Source organism: Thalassophryne amazonica, chromosome 4 (genome assembly GCF_902500255.1).
Source record: "Thalassophryne amazonica chromosome 4, fThaAma1.1, whole genome shotgun sequence".
NCBI classification, from domain to species: Eukaryota; Metazoa; Chordata; class Actinopteri; order Batrachoidiformes; family Batrachoididae; genus Thalassophryne; species Thalassophryne amazonica.
Window position 1 is genome coordinate 136,306,636 of NC_047106.1, and position 16,857 is coordinate 136,323,492.

A 16,857-nucleotide genomic window follows, 5' to 3' on the forward strand; every position below is an offset into this window, starting at 1 on the left:
CATTTACATACCAGACAGCCAGCGGAAGACAAAAAAGTGCTTCATAAAAACAAAAGTCAGCATTTTTTGTTACAAGCAGGCATCTATGCTAGATCAAGTCCTTATATAGTAAGGTTTCACATCAGGGGTGATGTCAAAAATAAAAATCATTTTTTGGCTATTTTTTGGGCCAAAAACCCCTATTTTTGGCCAAAAAAGGGTGAAAATTCAAAATTGGCCCAATCCTTTTGAGATGCATATCAATATTCCATAATCATATTATGGAAAACATAAATTAATATGGTTTTTGGTCAAACTATGATTTAATGTGATTTGACATCATCTGAAGCATATTTGGGTGTATATAAAGGAAAATAGAGGAAAAAAAAAACAAACAAAACAAGACATTTTAGGGCAGAAAATATCAACCATATTCACCATATTTCAGATGAAATCCCTCGGATGACGAAATATCAAAGCAAGTTTAATTCTGTTGAGAGATTGGTTTAAATTCATATCCTAACAGAAAATATCAATTTTCTTAGATTCACATTTTCTGATTCATTGTTAACTTTACACATCATGAACTATAAATCAATATACCCATATTGTGCTGTTAATGTAAGTTCCAAGAGGTACCTTTTTTCTCTTGTAATGAATGTAGATCCAAATTGCATAATTCTGAAATAAGACTACAAAAAGAACGCATTCTGCTTTTCTGCCTTTATATAGCACCCCTTGGGCACATAATTGCGGCGTTTTGGTATTACCTTTCACTGCTATGCAGATGATACTCAGTTATACATGCCAATAACTGCTGGTAATCTTGTTCACATAAAATCCTTAGAAGATTGCCTTGCAGCAGTGAGAAGTTGGATGTCTAGAAACTTTCTACTTTTAAACACTGATAAGACTGAAATGATGGTTCTTGGTCCAGTGAGACATCGGCATCAATTTGACCAGTTAACGCTCAGCCTCGGCTCGTGTGTCATACATCACACTGACAAAGTGAGGAACCTTGGGGTAATTTTTGATCCTTCGTTGTCCTTTGGCCTCCACATTAGAAATATTACTAGGACTGCTTTCTTCCACCTGCAAAATATAGCGAAGATTCATCCCATCCTGTCTATGGCTGATGCAGAGACCCTGATCCATGCATTTATCTCTTCTAGATTGGACTACTGCAATGTTCTATTTTCTGGTTTACCGCAGTCTAGCATTAGGGCTCTCCAATTGGTTCAAAATGCTGCAGCCAGACTTTTGACACAAATTCAGAAAGTTCGACCACATTACACCCATTTTGGCGTCTCTTCACTGGCTTCCTGTCCCAGTGAGATCAGATTTTAAGGTTCTGCTACTATCCTATAAAATTATTCATGGACTGGCACCTCCCTACCTACCTGACCTAATTAAACCTTACGTACCGGCCCGGGCTTTACGTTCTCAGGGTGCAGGACTACTTTGTGTCCCTAGGGTGAATAAGAAGTCTGCGGGACACAGAGCTTTCTCTTATCGTGCCCCTGTTCTGTGGAATGATCTCCCTGCATCAATAAAACAGTCAGATTCTGTGGAGATTTTCAAGTCCAGACTTAAGATGCACTTATTTTCCCTTTCATATGGCTAGCATACTGGTACAGTTTTGTTTTACGCTTTTTACTCATTCATTTATTAGTAATTGGAGCGGGCTGCAGCCTCAACTTTACTTAATTTCTGGGTCTTTTAGTGAAGTTTAGGGCTAATGGCCGGCGATCACCTTAGTATTTCTCTGTTTTTCTTGTTGTTTAATGCTGGCAAATTATACAGTATTTTTTGTCTTTCTGATGCCTGATCTTGTTTTTTCTCTGTTTAAGGTGCAGCTCCATCCAGAGATGGGAGTTGTATTTGTGATGGCGACCCTCTTGTCCTGTGCGCCAATAGCATTTCTTGTACGAGGTCTGTTAGAAAAGTATCCGACCTTTTTATTTTTTTCAAAAACCATATGGATTTGAATCACGTGTGATTGCATCAGCCAAGCTTGAACCTTCGTGCGCATGCGTGAGTTTTTTCACGCCTGTCGGTTGCGTCATTCGCCTGTGAGCAGGCTTTGTGTGAGCACTGGTCCACCCTCTCGTCATTTTTTTTATTGCGAATAAATGTCTGAACGATTTGGAGCTTTGCTGCATCAATTTTTTTCCAGAAACTGTGAGAGACCTCCAGGTGGACACCGTTCGGAAAATTAATATGGCTTGAAGGGACGATTTTATGGGGATTATACAGATTAAGGAGTGTTACTGCCGCTTTAAGGACGGCCCACAACTGCTGAGAGCGCACATGCTCAGACCCCGCTGAAACAACCATATCATTTCCAACGTGAAGGCTTTGTTGATCCGGGACCTCATCTGACTTTCACAAAAAGGCAGAAGTCGTGGACATCAGCACTTTTTCGGCACATTCCACTGTTACAGGAGTTTTTTCATGGAAAGAAAAGCGGAGGGACGTGCCACGGAGCCGTTCATTACGCGGGACAAAACCACCTCCGTGTTGGTCTCACAGGACGGCTTTCAGGTGGATTTCAGATGGATTCCGGTTGCTTTTCAGTCGTGTGATTATCCGATTGTGATTGTGCATGAGCTGGACATGCCCCAACATGTCCTGGAAGGCTTCATCACGGCGTTGCTTTGCACCATGCGGCTCCACCGCGACGTGCGGAACTCCTCCGCACATCTGTCTTAATGTGCTGAAAAAGTGCTGATGTCCACGTCTTTTCACAATTCCTGTGCTAGTCAGACGACATACCGGATCAAGACAGCGTCCACGGCACATTCCACTGTTACAGGAGTTTTTGTCATGGAAAGAGGAGCAGCTCCACCGCGCGCCGTATGGCAATAACACTCCTTAATCTGTATAATCCCCATAAATCGTCCCTGAAAGCCATATTAATTTTCCGAACGGTGTCCACCTGGAAGTCTCTCACAGTTTCTGGAAAAAAATTGATGCAGCAAAGCTCCAAATCGTTCAGACATTTATTCGCAATAAAAAAAAACGACGAAAGGGGTGGACCAGTGCTCACACAAAGCCTGCTCACAGGCGAATGACGCAACCGACAGGCGTGCAAAAACTCACGCATGCGCACGAAGGTTCAAGCTTGGCTGATGCAATCACACGTGATTCAAATCCATATGGTTTTTGAAAAAAATAAAAAGGTCAGATACTTTTCTAACAGACCTCGTATATTCGTCCGTGAATTGTTCTGTGAATTGTTTCTGTAATATATGTTTGTAGCATGGCCCAAGCAGAGGGTCACCCCTTTGAGTCTGGTCTGTTTGAGGTTTCTTCCTCAGAGGGAGTTTTTCCTTACCACTGTTGCTCTGGGGGTTGGTAAAGTTAGACCTTACCTGTGTGAAGCGCCTTGAGGCAACTCTGTTGTGATTTGGTGCTATATAAATGAAAATAAATTGAAAATTGAAAAATTCAAAGGACATTCTAAATTCCAAACTGAAAATATTGCATTTTCGGTCATTGTGACGTAACGCAAGGTTGAAAATAGGTCAAACTATATATTATTAACTATATATAAGTATTTGAACATCTGTGAACATCAATGTTAATATTTGGTACAGTAGCCTTTGTTTGCAATTACAGAGGTCAAATGTTTCCTGTAGTTTTTCACCAGGTTTGCACACACTGCAGCAGGGATTTTGGTCCACTCCTCCATACAGATCTTCTCTAGATCTTTCAGGTTTGGAGTTTCAGCTCTCTCCAAAGATTTTCTATTGAGTTCAGGTCTGGAGACTGACTAGGCCACTCTAGGACCTTGAAATGCTTCTTACTGAGCCACTCCTTAGTTGCCCTGGCTGTGTGTTTGGGGTCATTGTCATGCTGGAAGACCCAGCCATGACCCATCTTCAATGCTCTTACTGAGGGAAGGAGGTTGTTTGCCAAAACCTCACAATACATGACCCCATCCATCCTCCCTTCAATACGGTGCAGTCGTCCTGTCCCCTTTGCAGAAGAACACCCCCAGAGTATGATGTTTCCACCCCAGCTCTATTCTGGTCTCATCTGACCACATGACCTTCTCCCATGCCTCCTCTGGATCATCCAGATGGTCACTGGTGAACTTCAAACGGGCCTGGACATGTGCTGGCTTGAGCAGGGGGACCTTGCTGCCCTGCAGGATTTTAAGCCATGAGAGCATCATGTGGTACTAATGTAATCTAATGTAATGACCTTTTGTCTGACTTAGTGCTTAGCTCAGATAATTATAGTGGGCGATTTTAACATCCACACAGATGCTGAGAATGACAGCCTCAACACTGCATTTAATCTATTGTTAGACTCGATTGGCTTTGCTCAAAATGTAAATGAGTCCACCCACCACTTTAATCATACCTTAGATCTTGTTCTGACTTATGGTATGGAAATTGAAGACTTAACAGTATTCCCTGAAAACCCCCTTCTGTCTGATCATTTCTTCATAACATTTACATTTACTCTGATGGACTACCCAGTAGTGGGGAATAAGTTTCATTACAGTAGAAGTCTTTCAGAAAGCACTGTAACTAGGTTTAAGGATATGATTCCTTCTTTATGTTCTCCAATGCCATATACCAACACAGGGCAGAGTAGCTACCTAAACTCTGTGAGTGAGATAGATTATCTCGTCAATAGTTTTATATCCTCATTGAGGACTACTTTGGATGCTGTAGCTCCTCTGAAAAAGAGAGCCTTAAATCAGAAGTGCCTGACTCCGTGGTATAACTCACAAACTCGCAGCTTAAAGCAGATAACCCATAAGTTGGAGAGGAAATGGCCTCTCACTAATTTAGAAGATCTTCACTTAGCCTGGAAAAAGAGTCTGTTGCTCTATAAAAAAGCCCTCCGTAAAGCTAGGACATCTTACTACTCATCACTAATTGAAGAAAATAAGAACAACCCCAGGTTTCTTTTCAGCACTGTAGCCAGGCTGACAAAGAGTCAGAGCTCTATTGAGCCGAGTATTCCTTTAACTTTAACTAGTAATGACTTCATGACTTTCTTTGCTAATAAAATTTTAAATATTAGAGAAAAAATTACTCATAACCATCCCAAAGACATATCGTTCTCTTTGGCTGCTTTCAGTGATGCCGGTATTTGGTTAGACTCTTTCTCTCCGATTGTTCTGTCTGAGTTATTTTCATTAGTTACTTCCTCCAAACCATCAACATGTCTATTAGACCCCATTCCTACCAGGCTGCTCAAGGAAGCCCTACCATTAATTAATGCTTCGATCTTAAATATGATCAATCTGTCTTTATTAGTTGGCTATGTACCACAGGCTTTTAAGGTGGCAGTTATTAAACCATTACTTAAAAAGCCATCACTTGACCCAGCTATCTTAGCTAATTATAGGCCAATCTCCAACCTTCCTTTTCTCTCAAAAATTCTTGAAAGGGTAGTTGTAAAACAGCTAACTGATCATCTGCAGAGGAATGGTCTATTTGAAGAGTTTCAGTCAGGGTTTAGAATTCATCATAGTACAGAAACAGCATTAGTGAAGGTTATCTTCTTATCTTCTTATGGCCTCAGACAGTGGACTCATCTCTGTGCTTGTTCTGTTAGACCTCAGTGCTGCTTTTGATACTGTTGACCATAAAATTTTATTAGAGATTAGAGCATGCCATAGGTATTAAAGGCACTGCGCTGCGGTGGTTTGAATCATATTTATCTAATAGATTACAATTTGTTCATGTAAATGGGGAATCTTCTTCACAGACTAAGGTTAATTATGGAGTTCCACAAGGTTCTGTGCTAGGACCAATTTTATTCACTTTATACATGCTTCCCTTAGGCAGTATTATTAGACAGCATTGCTTAAATTTTCATTGTTACGCAGATGATACTCAGCTTTATCTATCCATGAAGCCAGAGGACACACCAATTAGCTAAACTGCAGGATTGTCTTACAGACATGAAGACATGGATGACCTCTAATTTCCTGCTTTTAAACTCAGATAAAACTGAAGTTATTGTACTTGGCCCCACAAATCTTAGAAACATGGTGTCTAACCAGATACTTACTCTGGATGGCATTACCCTGACCTCTAGTAATACTGTGAGAAATCTTGGAGTCATTTTTGATCAGGATATGTCATTCAATGCGCATATTAAACAAATATGTAGGACTGCTTTTTTGCATTTGCGCAATATCTCTAAAATTAGAAAGGTCTTGTCTCAGAGTGATGCTGAAAAACTAATTCATGCATTTATTTCCTCTAGGCTGGACTATTGTAATTCATCATTTTCATGTTGTCCTAAAAGTTCCCTGAAAAGCCTTCAGTTAATTCAAAATGCTGCAGCTAGAGTACTGACAGGGACTAGAAGGAGAGAGCATATCTCACCCATATTGGCCTCTCTTCATTGGCTTCCTGTTAATTCTAGAATAGAATTTAAAATTCTTCTTCTTACTTATAAGGTTTTGAATAATCAGGTCCCATCTTATCTTAGGGACCTCATAGTACCATATCACCCCAATAGAGCGCTTCGCTCTCAGACTGCAGGCTTACTTGTAGTTCCTAGGGTTTGTAAGAGTAGAATGGGAGGCAGAGCCTTCAGCTTTCAGGCTCCTCTCCTCTGGAACCAGCTCCCAATTCGGATCAGGGAGACAGACACCCTCTCTACTTTTAAGATTAGGCTTAAAACTTTCCTTTTTGCTAAAGCTTATAGTTAGGGCTGGATCAGGTGACCCTGAACCATCCCTTAGTTATGCTGCTATAGACTTAGACTGCTGGGGGGTTCCCATGATGCACTGAGTGTTTCTTTCTCTTTTTGCTCTGTATGCGCCACTCTGCATTTAATCATTAGTGATTGATCTCTGCTCCCCTCCACAGCATGTCTTTTTCCTGGTTCTCTCCCTCAGCCCCAACCAGTCCCAGCAGAAGACTGCCCCTCCCTGAGCCTGGTTCTGCTGGAGGTTTCTTCCTGTTAAAAGGGAGTTTTTCCTTCCCACTGTCGCCAAGTGCTTGCTCACAGGGGGTCGTTTTGACAGTTGGGGTTTTTCTGTAATTATTGTATGGCTTTGCCTTGCAATATGACACCTGGTGCAAGATTTGTTATTATGTTCTTTTAATGTGGTGAGTGACAAGATGATAGCATTTATTATTTTGGAACTATTACCTACATAAGCTGACAGGGATGGATTAACTCACTCAACCACTCAGCTACATGTTTGTTGTCCTCCAGGTTCCAGGGGCATGGCCTTTCCTGCTGATGCTGGCGTTTTCATGCTGGGACTTGCCTCATTGCATAGTCCTCCACACCCTCTTGCCTACTGGTGCTCATAGTTTCACAGGTGCTCTGGATGCCACATGGAGAATGGTCTCAGTTGGTGCAACTTTCTTGTTTAGTGTGTCATCTTCTAACCTCTGGCTCTGGGGCAGGGTTTCTACATTGTCAAGACTGATCCAAATACTCAGGGTCTTTGAATGTCGAGATTGTGAAGCACACATAGGCATGAGATTATGTAAAAGTAGCCCTATAAAGCCACTGTTGCTGGTTTGGTATGAACACACACACACTAGGGCTGCACAATATATCATTTGAGCATTGCCATTGTGATATGCACATGTGCAATTACTACATGGCTAGGCCTCACAATGTGGCATAATTAAATGGAGCATGCAAGTTTACTTTGTCGAGTGATAAGAGTAAAAATCTGCTTTCGTTTTTCATGACTAACCAACAAAAAGACATTGAATTTACTGCAAAAAAGGTTCCTGGTCCTGGAGAAGGCAGCCTGCACCTTCTCCCTCCCTGTTCTGCACGCAACAATCACGTTCTCAGCGGAAAAAAAAGGCACGAGATTCTGGAGGAGTATGGAAATTGAAAACTGCTCATGCAATATTTGACATATGTCAGCAAATGAGGTATCATCTTGTATGTGTTTGGGTTTGGGAAGTTAACTTATGGGGTTGTTTGTGTGATCCAAGGTTAAGGTCACTGTCTCATTTTATATATATATATATATATATATATATATATATATATATATATATATATAAACCTATTTTCTATATTTTCTATGTCCAAATACCTGTCTTTTCTTAAATAATCAGATATATATTTATACGCTTTAGAATGACACCAGACAAGTATATGGCCTGATTTAAACAGTATCCCTACTTGAAAAGTAAACAAAAATAAACGAACAAGAATTCTGTTCCAGGTGAGCAATTACCAAATGACCAAATACACATGCGCATGATTCTGCTAAACCTTTACAAATACAACAAAGAAGGCATCACACCATAAGTATTAAACCTTTTATCTAATATTGCAGCAATTATACAACTTTGAAGGTCAAGGTCACTCAGATACATTAAGTTGAATCGGACATCAACATCTTATTTCAGATGCTTTAATATAACGTAAGATATCATTTGTCCACTGTCTACAACCCGTGGCAAAAATTATGGAATCACCGGCCTCGGAGGATGGAATCACTCAATTCTGAGGAAAAAATTATGGAATCATGAAAAACAAAAGAACGCTCCAACACATCACTAGTATTTTATTGCACCACCTCTGGCTTTTATAACAGCTTGCAGTCTCTGAGGCATGGACTTAATGAGTGACAAACAGTACTTTTCATCAATCTGGCTCCAACTTTCTCTGATTGCTGTTGCCAGATCAGCTTTGCAGGTTGGAGCCTTGTCATGGACCATTTTTTTCAACTTCCACCAAAGATTTTCAGATGGATTAAGATCCGGACTATTTGCAGGCCATGACATTGACCCTATGTGTCTTTTTGCAAGGAATGTTTTCACAGTTCTTGCTCTATGGCAAGATGCATTACCATCTTGAAAAATTATTTCATCATCCCCAAACATCCTTTCAATTGATGGGATAAGTGTCCAAAATATCAACGTAAACTTGTGCATTTATTGATGATGTAATGACTGCCGTCTCCCCAGTGCCTTTACCTGACATGCAGCCCCATATCATCAATGACTGTGGAAATTTACATGTTCTCTTCAGGCAGTCATCTTTATAAATCTCACTGGAACGGCACCAAACAAAAGTTCCAGCATCATCACCTTGCCCAATGCAGATTCGAGATTCATCACTGAATATGACTTTCATCCAGTCATCCACAGTCCACGATTGCTTTTCCTTAGCCCATTGTAACCTTGTTTTTTTCTGTTTAGGTGTTAATGATGGCTTTTGTTTAGCTTTTCTGTATGTAAATCCCATTTCCTTTAGGCGGTTTCTTACAGTTCGGTCACAGACGTTGACTCCAGTTTCCTCCCATTCGTTCCTCATTTGTTTTGTTGTGCATTTTCGATTTTTGAGACATATTGCTTTAAGTTTTCTGTCTTGACGCTTTGATGTTTTCCTTGGTCTACCAGTATGTTTGCCTTTAACAACCTTCCCATGTTGTTTGTATTTGGTCCAGAGTTTAGACACAGCTGACTGTGAACAACCAACATCTTTTGCAACACTGCGTGATGATTTACCCTCTTTTAAGAGTTTGATAATCCTCTCCTTTGTTTCAATTGACATCTCTCGTGTTGGAGCCATGATTCATGTCAGTCCACTTGGTGCAACAGCTCTCCAAGGTGTGATCACTCCTTTTTAGATGCAGACTAACGAGCAGATCTGATTTGATGCAGGTGTTAGTTTTGGGGATGAAAATTTACAGGGTGATTCCATAATTTATTCCTCAGAATTGAGTGAGTCCATATTTTTTTCCCTCTGCTTGGTCTAAAAAAGTAACCGTTACTGACTGCCACAATTTTTTTTCTTGATTTCTTATAGTGTTTCTTAAAGCCAGAAAGTTGCCATTTGAAATGACTTTAGTTTTGTGTCATGTCTGTGATCTGCTTTTTTCTACAAAATTAAACAACTGAATGAACATCCTCCGAGGCCGGTGATTCCATCATTTTTGCCAGGGGTTGTAGAATAACAGATGCATTCAGTACCATTTAAAAGCTGTGAAATTGTAACTGTATGTCTTTTGTGGGTTGGTATAGTGAATTGGTTTAAGTGAAGCTATGCTTGACTCAGAACTGAAAGTAAAATAGTTTGGTTCACCAGTATTGGTGTAAAAGTATGTATCTGTCTTGAAGAATAACGTGGTACAAATGGAACACTTTGAAATAATTGAAACCATTATTTATTTAGTTCAATATTTTACATCATACCAATCTACTTCTAAGTGTGAAGCATTAAGCTCGAGAAAATGTTTTACTTTTTGTAAGATAACACAAGTTTGACCTTGAAATGCCTCTTTACCTTGACGTTCAATGATATAGGATACAAACGGTCTACAACTAGCGTTGGCTTTATATTTGAATGATATTAAGATCATCCTACCAACAGCACAGATATATGCATTAATGTGATACTTTGGGAATAACTGTCTTTGAAGAGAATTCTTATTAATCTATATTTCACATCATTTGGAGCTTGCATACTGCTTAAATTATGACATACATGGTACTGTTCTAAAGCTAATTGTTGGGAAGGTGTCGTGACACGGACCCACAACAGGGGGCGTAAATGAAGGGACAATGGAATAGCCAAAAAGTAACAATTTAATGTTGTGAAGCGCACAACGAAGTACAGACAAATATAAATATTGCGGAATATCAATCAGACACAAGGTGACGTGTGGCAGGCTCGAAGATAGGAGACGTCTGGTGCGAGAAGAGCCGGATCCCACACAGCTTCCACCACCAACGGATCTGAAGAACACCGGAGCCGCCAAGCCCTGCGCCCCAGGTGGCCACTGTCTTCAGCAGTCAGACCCGGTACTGCTGGCAGAGAACAGAAACAGTTCTTGGATGAGTGTGAGTTCGCACACTCAGTAATCCCACAGTCTGTATACAGTTAGGAGGGAGAACCTCCACCTCCAATAACACACTCAGACAGCTCCTGAGACAACCACTTATCTGGGTGGGGTGGGAGGCGAAGTCGTCGCAGTCCACACCAAACGCCAACTCGGCAGACAAGGAATCCGTCCCAGGAAAACGGCTGCAAAAGAGATTAGACTAATGCTCGATTAAGGTTCAGCAGAGAAATTACCTGTATGGTAGAAGATTTCTCGGCGAGGAGGTGGAGTTGCAGTCTGGCCTTTGTAGTGGTGGTGATGAGTGACAGCTGGTGTTGATAGGTGACAGCTGTCACTTCCAGCGGCTCCGAAGCCCTCTCGTGCTTGGAGCCCGCACTCCAAGCAGGGCGCCATCTGGTGGTGGTGGGCCAGCAGTACCTCCTCTTCAGCGGCCCACACAACACTAATGATGGTATCTCTTCAAATATTAATGATTGGATGATATTTCAGCCCAGTCTCACATTTTTTTTTCGTGGTCCTGTGATGAAATGAGTCAAATTTTCGTGATGGAGCTTTTTTAACTCACTATTCCTAAACCTACTCCCACCCCCAACCCTAACCATAATCACCCCCGACCCCCTGCTTCACTTTTAATTTTGTGCAGCCATCACGGAATGAATGAGAATGAATTTGTGTTGCCATGACAAAAATGAGGCGCTTTTCGTCACAATATCACAAACCAATAGATTAATGTAGATTTCATGCTGCTGAATCACACCAGGTTGGATATTTAGACACTTCCTTGACTGTGAGATGGGGTGAAATGTTTGGGTATGGGGCTGCTCCCTGTGCCTCCGTGGGGAGGGGTGGTGTCGGGGGTGCGTTCCAGCGCCGTCGGGCCACTCCCTGTTGGTTTCCTGTGCTGACCGGTGGCTCTGGGGGCTGCCTTTCCTGACCCCTGTGCCCTTCCGCTGCCCCTTTTCTCCTGGTTCCCCCGGGGCCCTGCATCCTGGACCCACGTCCGTTGGCGCTCTCGGCCGGCCGCATGGCTTCTGACGTGCCGGAGTGGTCCATGTCATATGGTAAGGTTCTGTACTCTTGTCTTGGCCCAACACACCAGCCACAGTAGTGATTGGATATTTAGCTGTGATCTGGGTCTCTGTGTGTGGATGGTTGTGTGTTTGTGGCCGTCACCACAATTCGGTTTTGGGTGCTCTTAAGGGGATTAACACTAAGGTGTCCTAGATTAGGGTATGGATGCTCACTAATTAGACAACAGACTGTTGCTGTCACTGTTTGTTCATGTGTGGTTGTTTGTCATGGTATGTTGTATGGTTGGGGCCCCGTCTCCTTGGTGTCTCACGTCACAGTTATTGTCTTCACCACTTGTCTCTTGTTCTTGTCTGTCTTTGTGTTGTTTTAGTGGTCGGCCCTTCCTGATAGAAGTTGTCGGTTGGCTTTGAGTAGGATGTTGTAGGCTGATCGGGAAGGGCGGATGGGGGTCACACATACAACACGTTCACTCATGCACAACATACATTCTGTCTTGCAAGAATAAATTGCATATATGGGTATTAATGTTCATAAATGGTTCTGCCAGTGTGGCATTTACCATTACTATATATGCAGACAGGGAAAAAACAAAATAAAATAGATGAAAATATAGGAAAATGAGACACTGACCTTGACATTTTTCAATGACCTTAACCTTGGATTATACAAACGACCCCATAAATGAACTTCCCAAACCCAAAAACATACAAAACAATACCTCATTTGCCGAGATAGGTCAAATATTACTCATTTTATGAGTATTTTTCAATGATACGTCAGCTCCAATAGGTAGTGGCAGTGCATGAGGCGTCTATGTATATAATGTCTATGCTTGCTGCTCTGCATGCACCAATCACGTTCTCAGCTAAAAAAAAAAAAAAAAAAAAAAGGCAGGCGGCTCCCTCAGAACTTGTCTTGTTTTTGTTGGCCGAAAATGATACTTTTTGAAAACTGGTCCCCGAGTGGATAAATCTGAAAATGCTGGAATTGCATCTCAAAGTCTGCCTCTGTAACATCAGCCACTCATAATTACTGACATGTTGTAGTTACGGATAACAGCGTAATTTATCATGCTTTTTTTTTTGTCTTGGTGGATCAGAAATGGGATTTATTTTCATTGCGAACGGAATGCTGGAGACGACGCATGGCTGTGGTGAACCACCACTGATCCTGAACAGAGCGCTGTGACTCTGATAAAATAATTACACAAGTGACTCTCAGCTTTTAAAATAAGTGACTTTTACCCGAGGCAAAAATACGGCCATCAGGTATTGCAAAGACTTTGCATCCGTCTGTCTGTCCATCCTTTTGTCCATCTGTCTGTGTTCAGCATAAATCCAGTCCAGTTACTGTCAGGGTCTTCAAACTCACAGGAAACATTCTCAGGACACAGAGCTTAGACAAGTTCAAAGATGGCTAACCTTGACCTATTTTAAGAGGTCAAAAGGTTTTCTCTCTGTTGTTGCAAAGTTACATTTACAGGCTGTAATGAACTTGCAGGACACTGAAGGTCGCTGACCTTGGCCTACTTTCAGGATCAAAAGGTCACATTTTATGTTGGGGTTTCTCCACCAGGGCAGTATATTGGCACGAATGCATGAATTGGCCAAGTGAATCTGTATGTTGTGTTTTGTATTTTTACTTTACTTTAGCATTGCGTTCAACATTTCTTCTTGTTGGTGGCTTCCTTCAGCTTGGGCTCAGAAAAGCACCTGGAGCACCGTATTATAACACAGACACACTTCTTTAAAAACTCTGTTTATTCACAAGCAATTTGCATCATAAGGAATTAAAGTATTTTGAAATGGTGCCTATCAAAACAAGGCCGTCTTCTGTTAATAACAGCTTTCCGCAGACTGTGATGATGAATTCAGCTGGAAGGATGAAACAAGCGGTTTAAAAGACCTTATTTACTCAGTTTGCTGCTTTGAAACATTTGAACCTTCTGCTCCAACACTGATTAGCTCCTTACACTGTTTATGTGCATGCCCCTCCTCTTTTTTGTTTTTTGTGGAAGAATTACAGTGCCACATACAGGCCTGGCATATGTACTACAGCCTCTTCAGACATTTTCAGTGGATTCAAGTTAATGGCGATATTTCTGGAAACATACATATACTGTATCTCCATATATAGGGTGTCCCAAAAAATATACAACATTTAAAACACTCGGGTTGACCCTTAAATGCTACAAACTTAATCACTTATCTTTCTTTTTTACTTACAGAGACCCTGAAGTTTATGCTGATGCCAAGCAAGACTCAGGAAAATGCCAAGATTAACCATTCTACAGCGACCAAAAATTTTTGAGTTTTGGCACCAGACCAAGAGTGTCAAACAGGTGCAGTGACTTTATGCTAGACTGACAAAATGCAAGGCCAATATTGACATTGGTATGAAAAACATCAACCTTTCAGCTTTCTATCCAGCCATAAATTTATTTCCTAGACATATGCTTTGACCATTTTCTTTGCTGATAAAATGTTGCATATTTTTTTGGGACACACGACTACAGGCAAAAAAAATCCCAATGTCAATTTTTCCAATATTGTGCATCCCTAACACACACACACACACACACACACACACACACACACACACACACACACACACACACACACACACACACACACACACACACAGTTAGTCAAATGTTTAGACATGCTATCCGTGTGTCTAAACTTTGATACCAACTGCAGCAGCCCTGCAGCACCCTTGGGGCCCCTGACATGTTACAAGTATGTAGGCACATAGGACCCCCCCCCCCCCCCCCCCTTCATGAAGTTGACAAAAACTGAGGTAAGCTAGACAGATATCACTTCAGACAGTGCCCAAGCTCATAATGAGGATCCCGGCTTGTGGTCTTTGCCAGCTGTCAGACGTTCCTCCCCTGTACTGACTGGAACCTTTTCCAATTGTGAAGACAGAGTTTCTAATAATAACTGCACATCCTTTCACATTTGGATTGTCCTCACGCGTAACCACATGCATTCATTTTCTATACCCGCTAACTCCAGTGGGGGCTGGAGTCTATCCCAGCAGTCATTGGGGAGAGGCGATGACACCCTGGACCAAAGGCCAGTCTGTCACAGCGCCTCATATAGACAGATGAGTGCATTCACACACACCTAAGGACAATTTAACATTTTCAGTTCACCTGCATGACCTTGCAAACTGCACCCAGAAGGGACCTGGTGGGAAGCAATCCCAGGACCTTCTTGGTGTGAGACAACAGTGTTACACACTATGTAGCCACACGAGAAGCTAAAAATGAGACACCACATCATAAAATGAGGTGCATTTCCAAGATACACTGATGAGAAGCCTCTGCTTTGGGGGGAGATCAACCTTCAGTCTTGAATGTTATCGGTGTGTTTGCATGCAAACGTTTGGAATTTGATAAGCAGTGACATACTGAATATTATTACTCGTACACATTGAATTTACCATGCATTTCAAGTTCAACAATTTTTTTATTATTACATTAATTACTTAGGGTCCCCCAGGGGTGGTGGCCAAGTGGTTAATGCGCTTGGTTTCAGTGCAGGAGGTTCCGGGTTCAAATCCCACCCCTGCCACATTTCTCCATGTAATGTGGAGTTGCGTCAGGAAGGGCATCCGGTGTAAAACCTGTGCCAATTCAACATGCAGATCCACCTTGGATTTGCTGTGGCGACACAGTGCAAATAAGGGAGCAGCCGAAGGGACTTTCTTACATTAATTACTTGGGGTGAGTACATTAGTTTGGGAAAAAAGTAAAAGTTGCTTTCAGTAGAGTCTGGCTTTCTATCACATAAATAATAGTTTACTTTTTTTGCCAGCATTATATTCAGATTTGGGAGGTTATTATCAAACTGCTGCAGTCGGGAGGAGTTCATTTTATAACTGTTTTTCAGATGATCACCAACATCAGTACAGGGCAAAGGTCAGCAGAACCAGACCCATTTCATCAGTCACATATAAATAAATGAATGGATGAATTTATAAAGTATCCTGTTTCTGAACTTTGTGTGTTGGGTTCTTTTTGCCAATCCCCCTCGCAAAAATAATTCATTTTTAAGAACAGTTTATATAAATTAATTAATTTTACAAAAACTGTTTTTTGCCTTCGAGGCTTCCGTCAGTAGCTCCACGGTGCGCGTGACGTTAATAAGTGTTAATAAATCTGTTATGAACAGTGATGATATTCTGCTGCTGTGGGCTGTTTTTTCTTTCTTTCTTTCTTATTTTGTTTTTTTTGTTTGTGTGTCTTCACCTTCGGTCGCTTCCACTCGACTCCAGGCCTCATATCCAGCTCCCCGAGCGAGAAGTGATAATCCACGAACAGGCCGTCCCGGCCCACGGTGTGCACGCTCCCGCTATCCGCGGGCGCGCCCAGGTCCAACATGTCGGCCAGCCAGCGGCGGGACTGAGAACCGAGCAGCTCGTCCGAACACACCGAGTCCACATCGTCGTCCGGCGGAGGGACGGAGCCGTCCGACGACAAACTCAAAGACCTCAACATCTCACCGACACCACAGACACACACACACAGATCTGCTGCTCCGGAGACTTTACACCACCTCAGGTAAACACACAGCGGCCACGCCTCCACAGGCCACGCCCCTGGGAAAGGTGTTCCCAAACAGACACGCTCAATTAGACAGGCCACGCCCACTGGAAAGGTTTAAGTTTTTTTCTGAACATGTTCAAATGTTCCACTTCTAAACGCTGGAAGTCACTGGTCTGTGTGTCTGTCTCTTTGTATGTCTGCAGGGGCGTAGCAGCAAATTCTGGGCCCTAGGTACTAGCCATATTGAAGCCCCCCCCCCACTGTTATGTTCTTTTTTTTTTATTATCGGAAACACCAAATTTCTAATGCTTAGTCAAACCAGGTCTAAATCATGTATACATCTTAGATCACACCTAAGAGTTGGGGGAGCAATATTGAGTTGGGGGAGTCTGGGGGACCAAATTGCACCATTATCTAGAAAAATGCAAATTGGTGCATTCTCGAGCAACTTGACTACAACTTAGGGTTAGGGTTAGGGATATAA

The 16,857-nt window shown here is 41.9% G+C and overlaps 1 protein-coding gene across 1 annotated transcript in view; it reads right to left on the minus strand.

The window, feature by feature from the left end:
* zgc:85932 (uncharacterized protein LOC405875 homolog) overlaps nucleotides 1-16,372 on the minus strand; it is a 146,914-nt gene extending 130,542 nt beyond the window's left edge. The window contains exon 1 of the mRNA XM_034168645.1: nucleotides 16,077-16,372. Coding sequence (XP_034024536.1) covers nucleotides 16,077-16,325 — 249 coding nt within the window. The 5' untranslated portion in view covers nucleotides 16,326-16,372. The remainder of the gene's footprint in view (nucleotides 1-16,076) is intronic.
* Nucleotides 16,373-16,857: the final 485 nt, after the last annotated feature.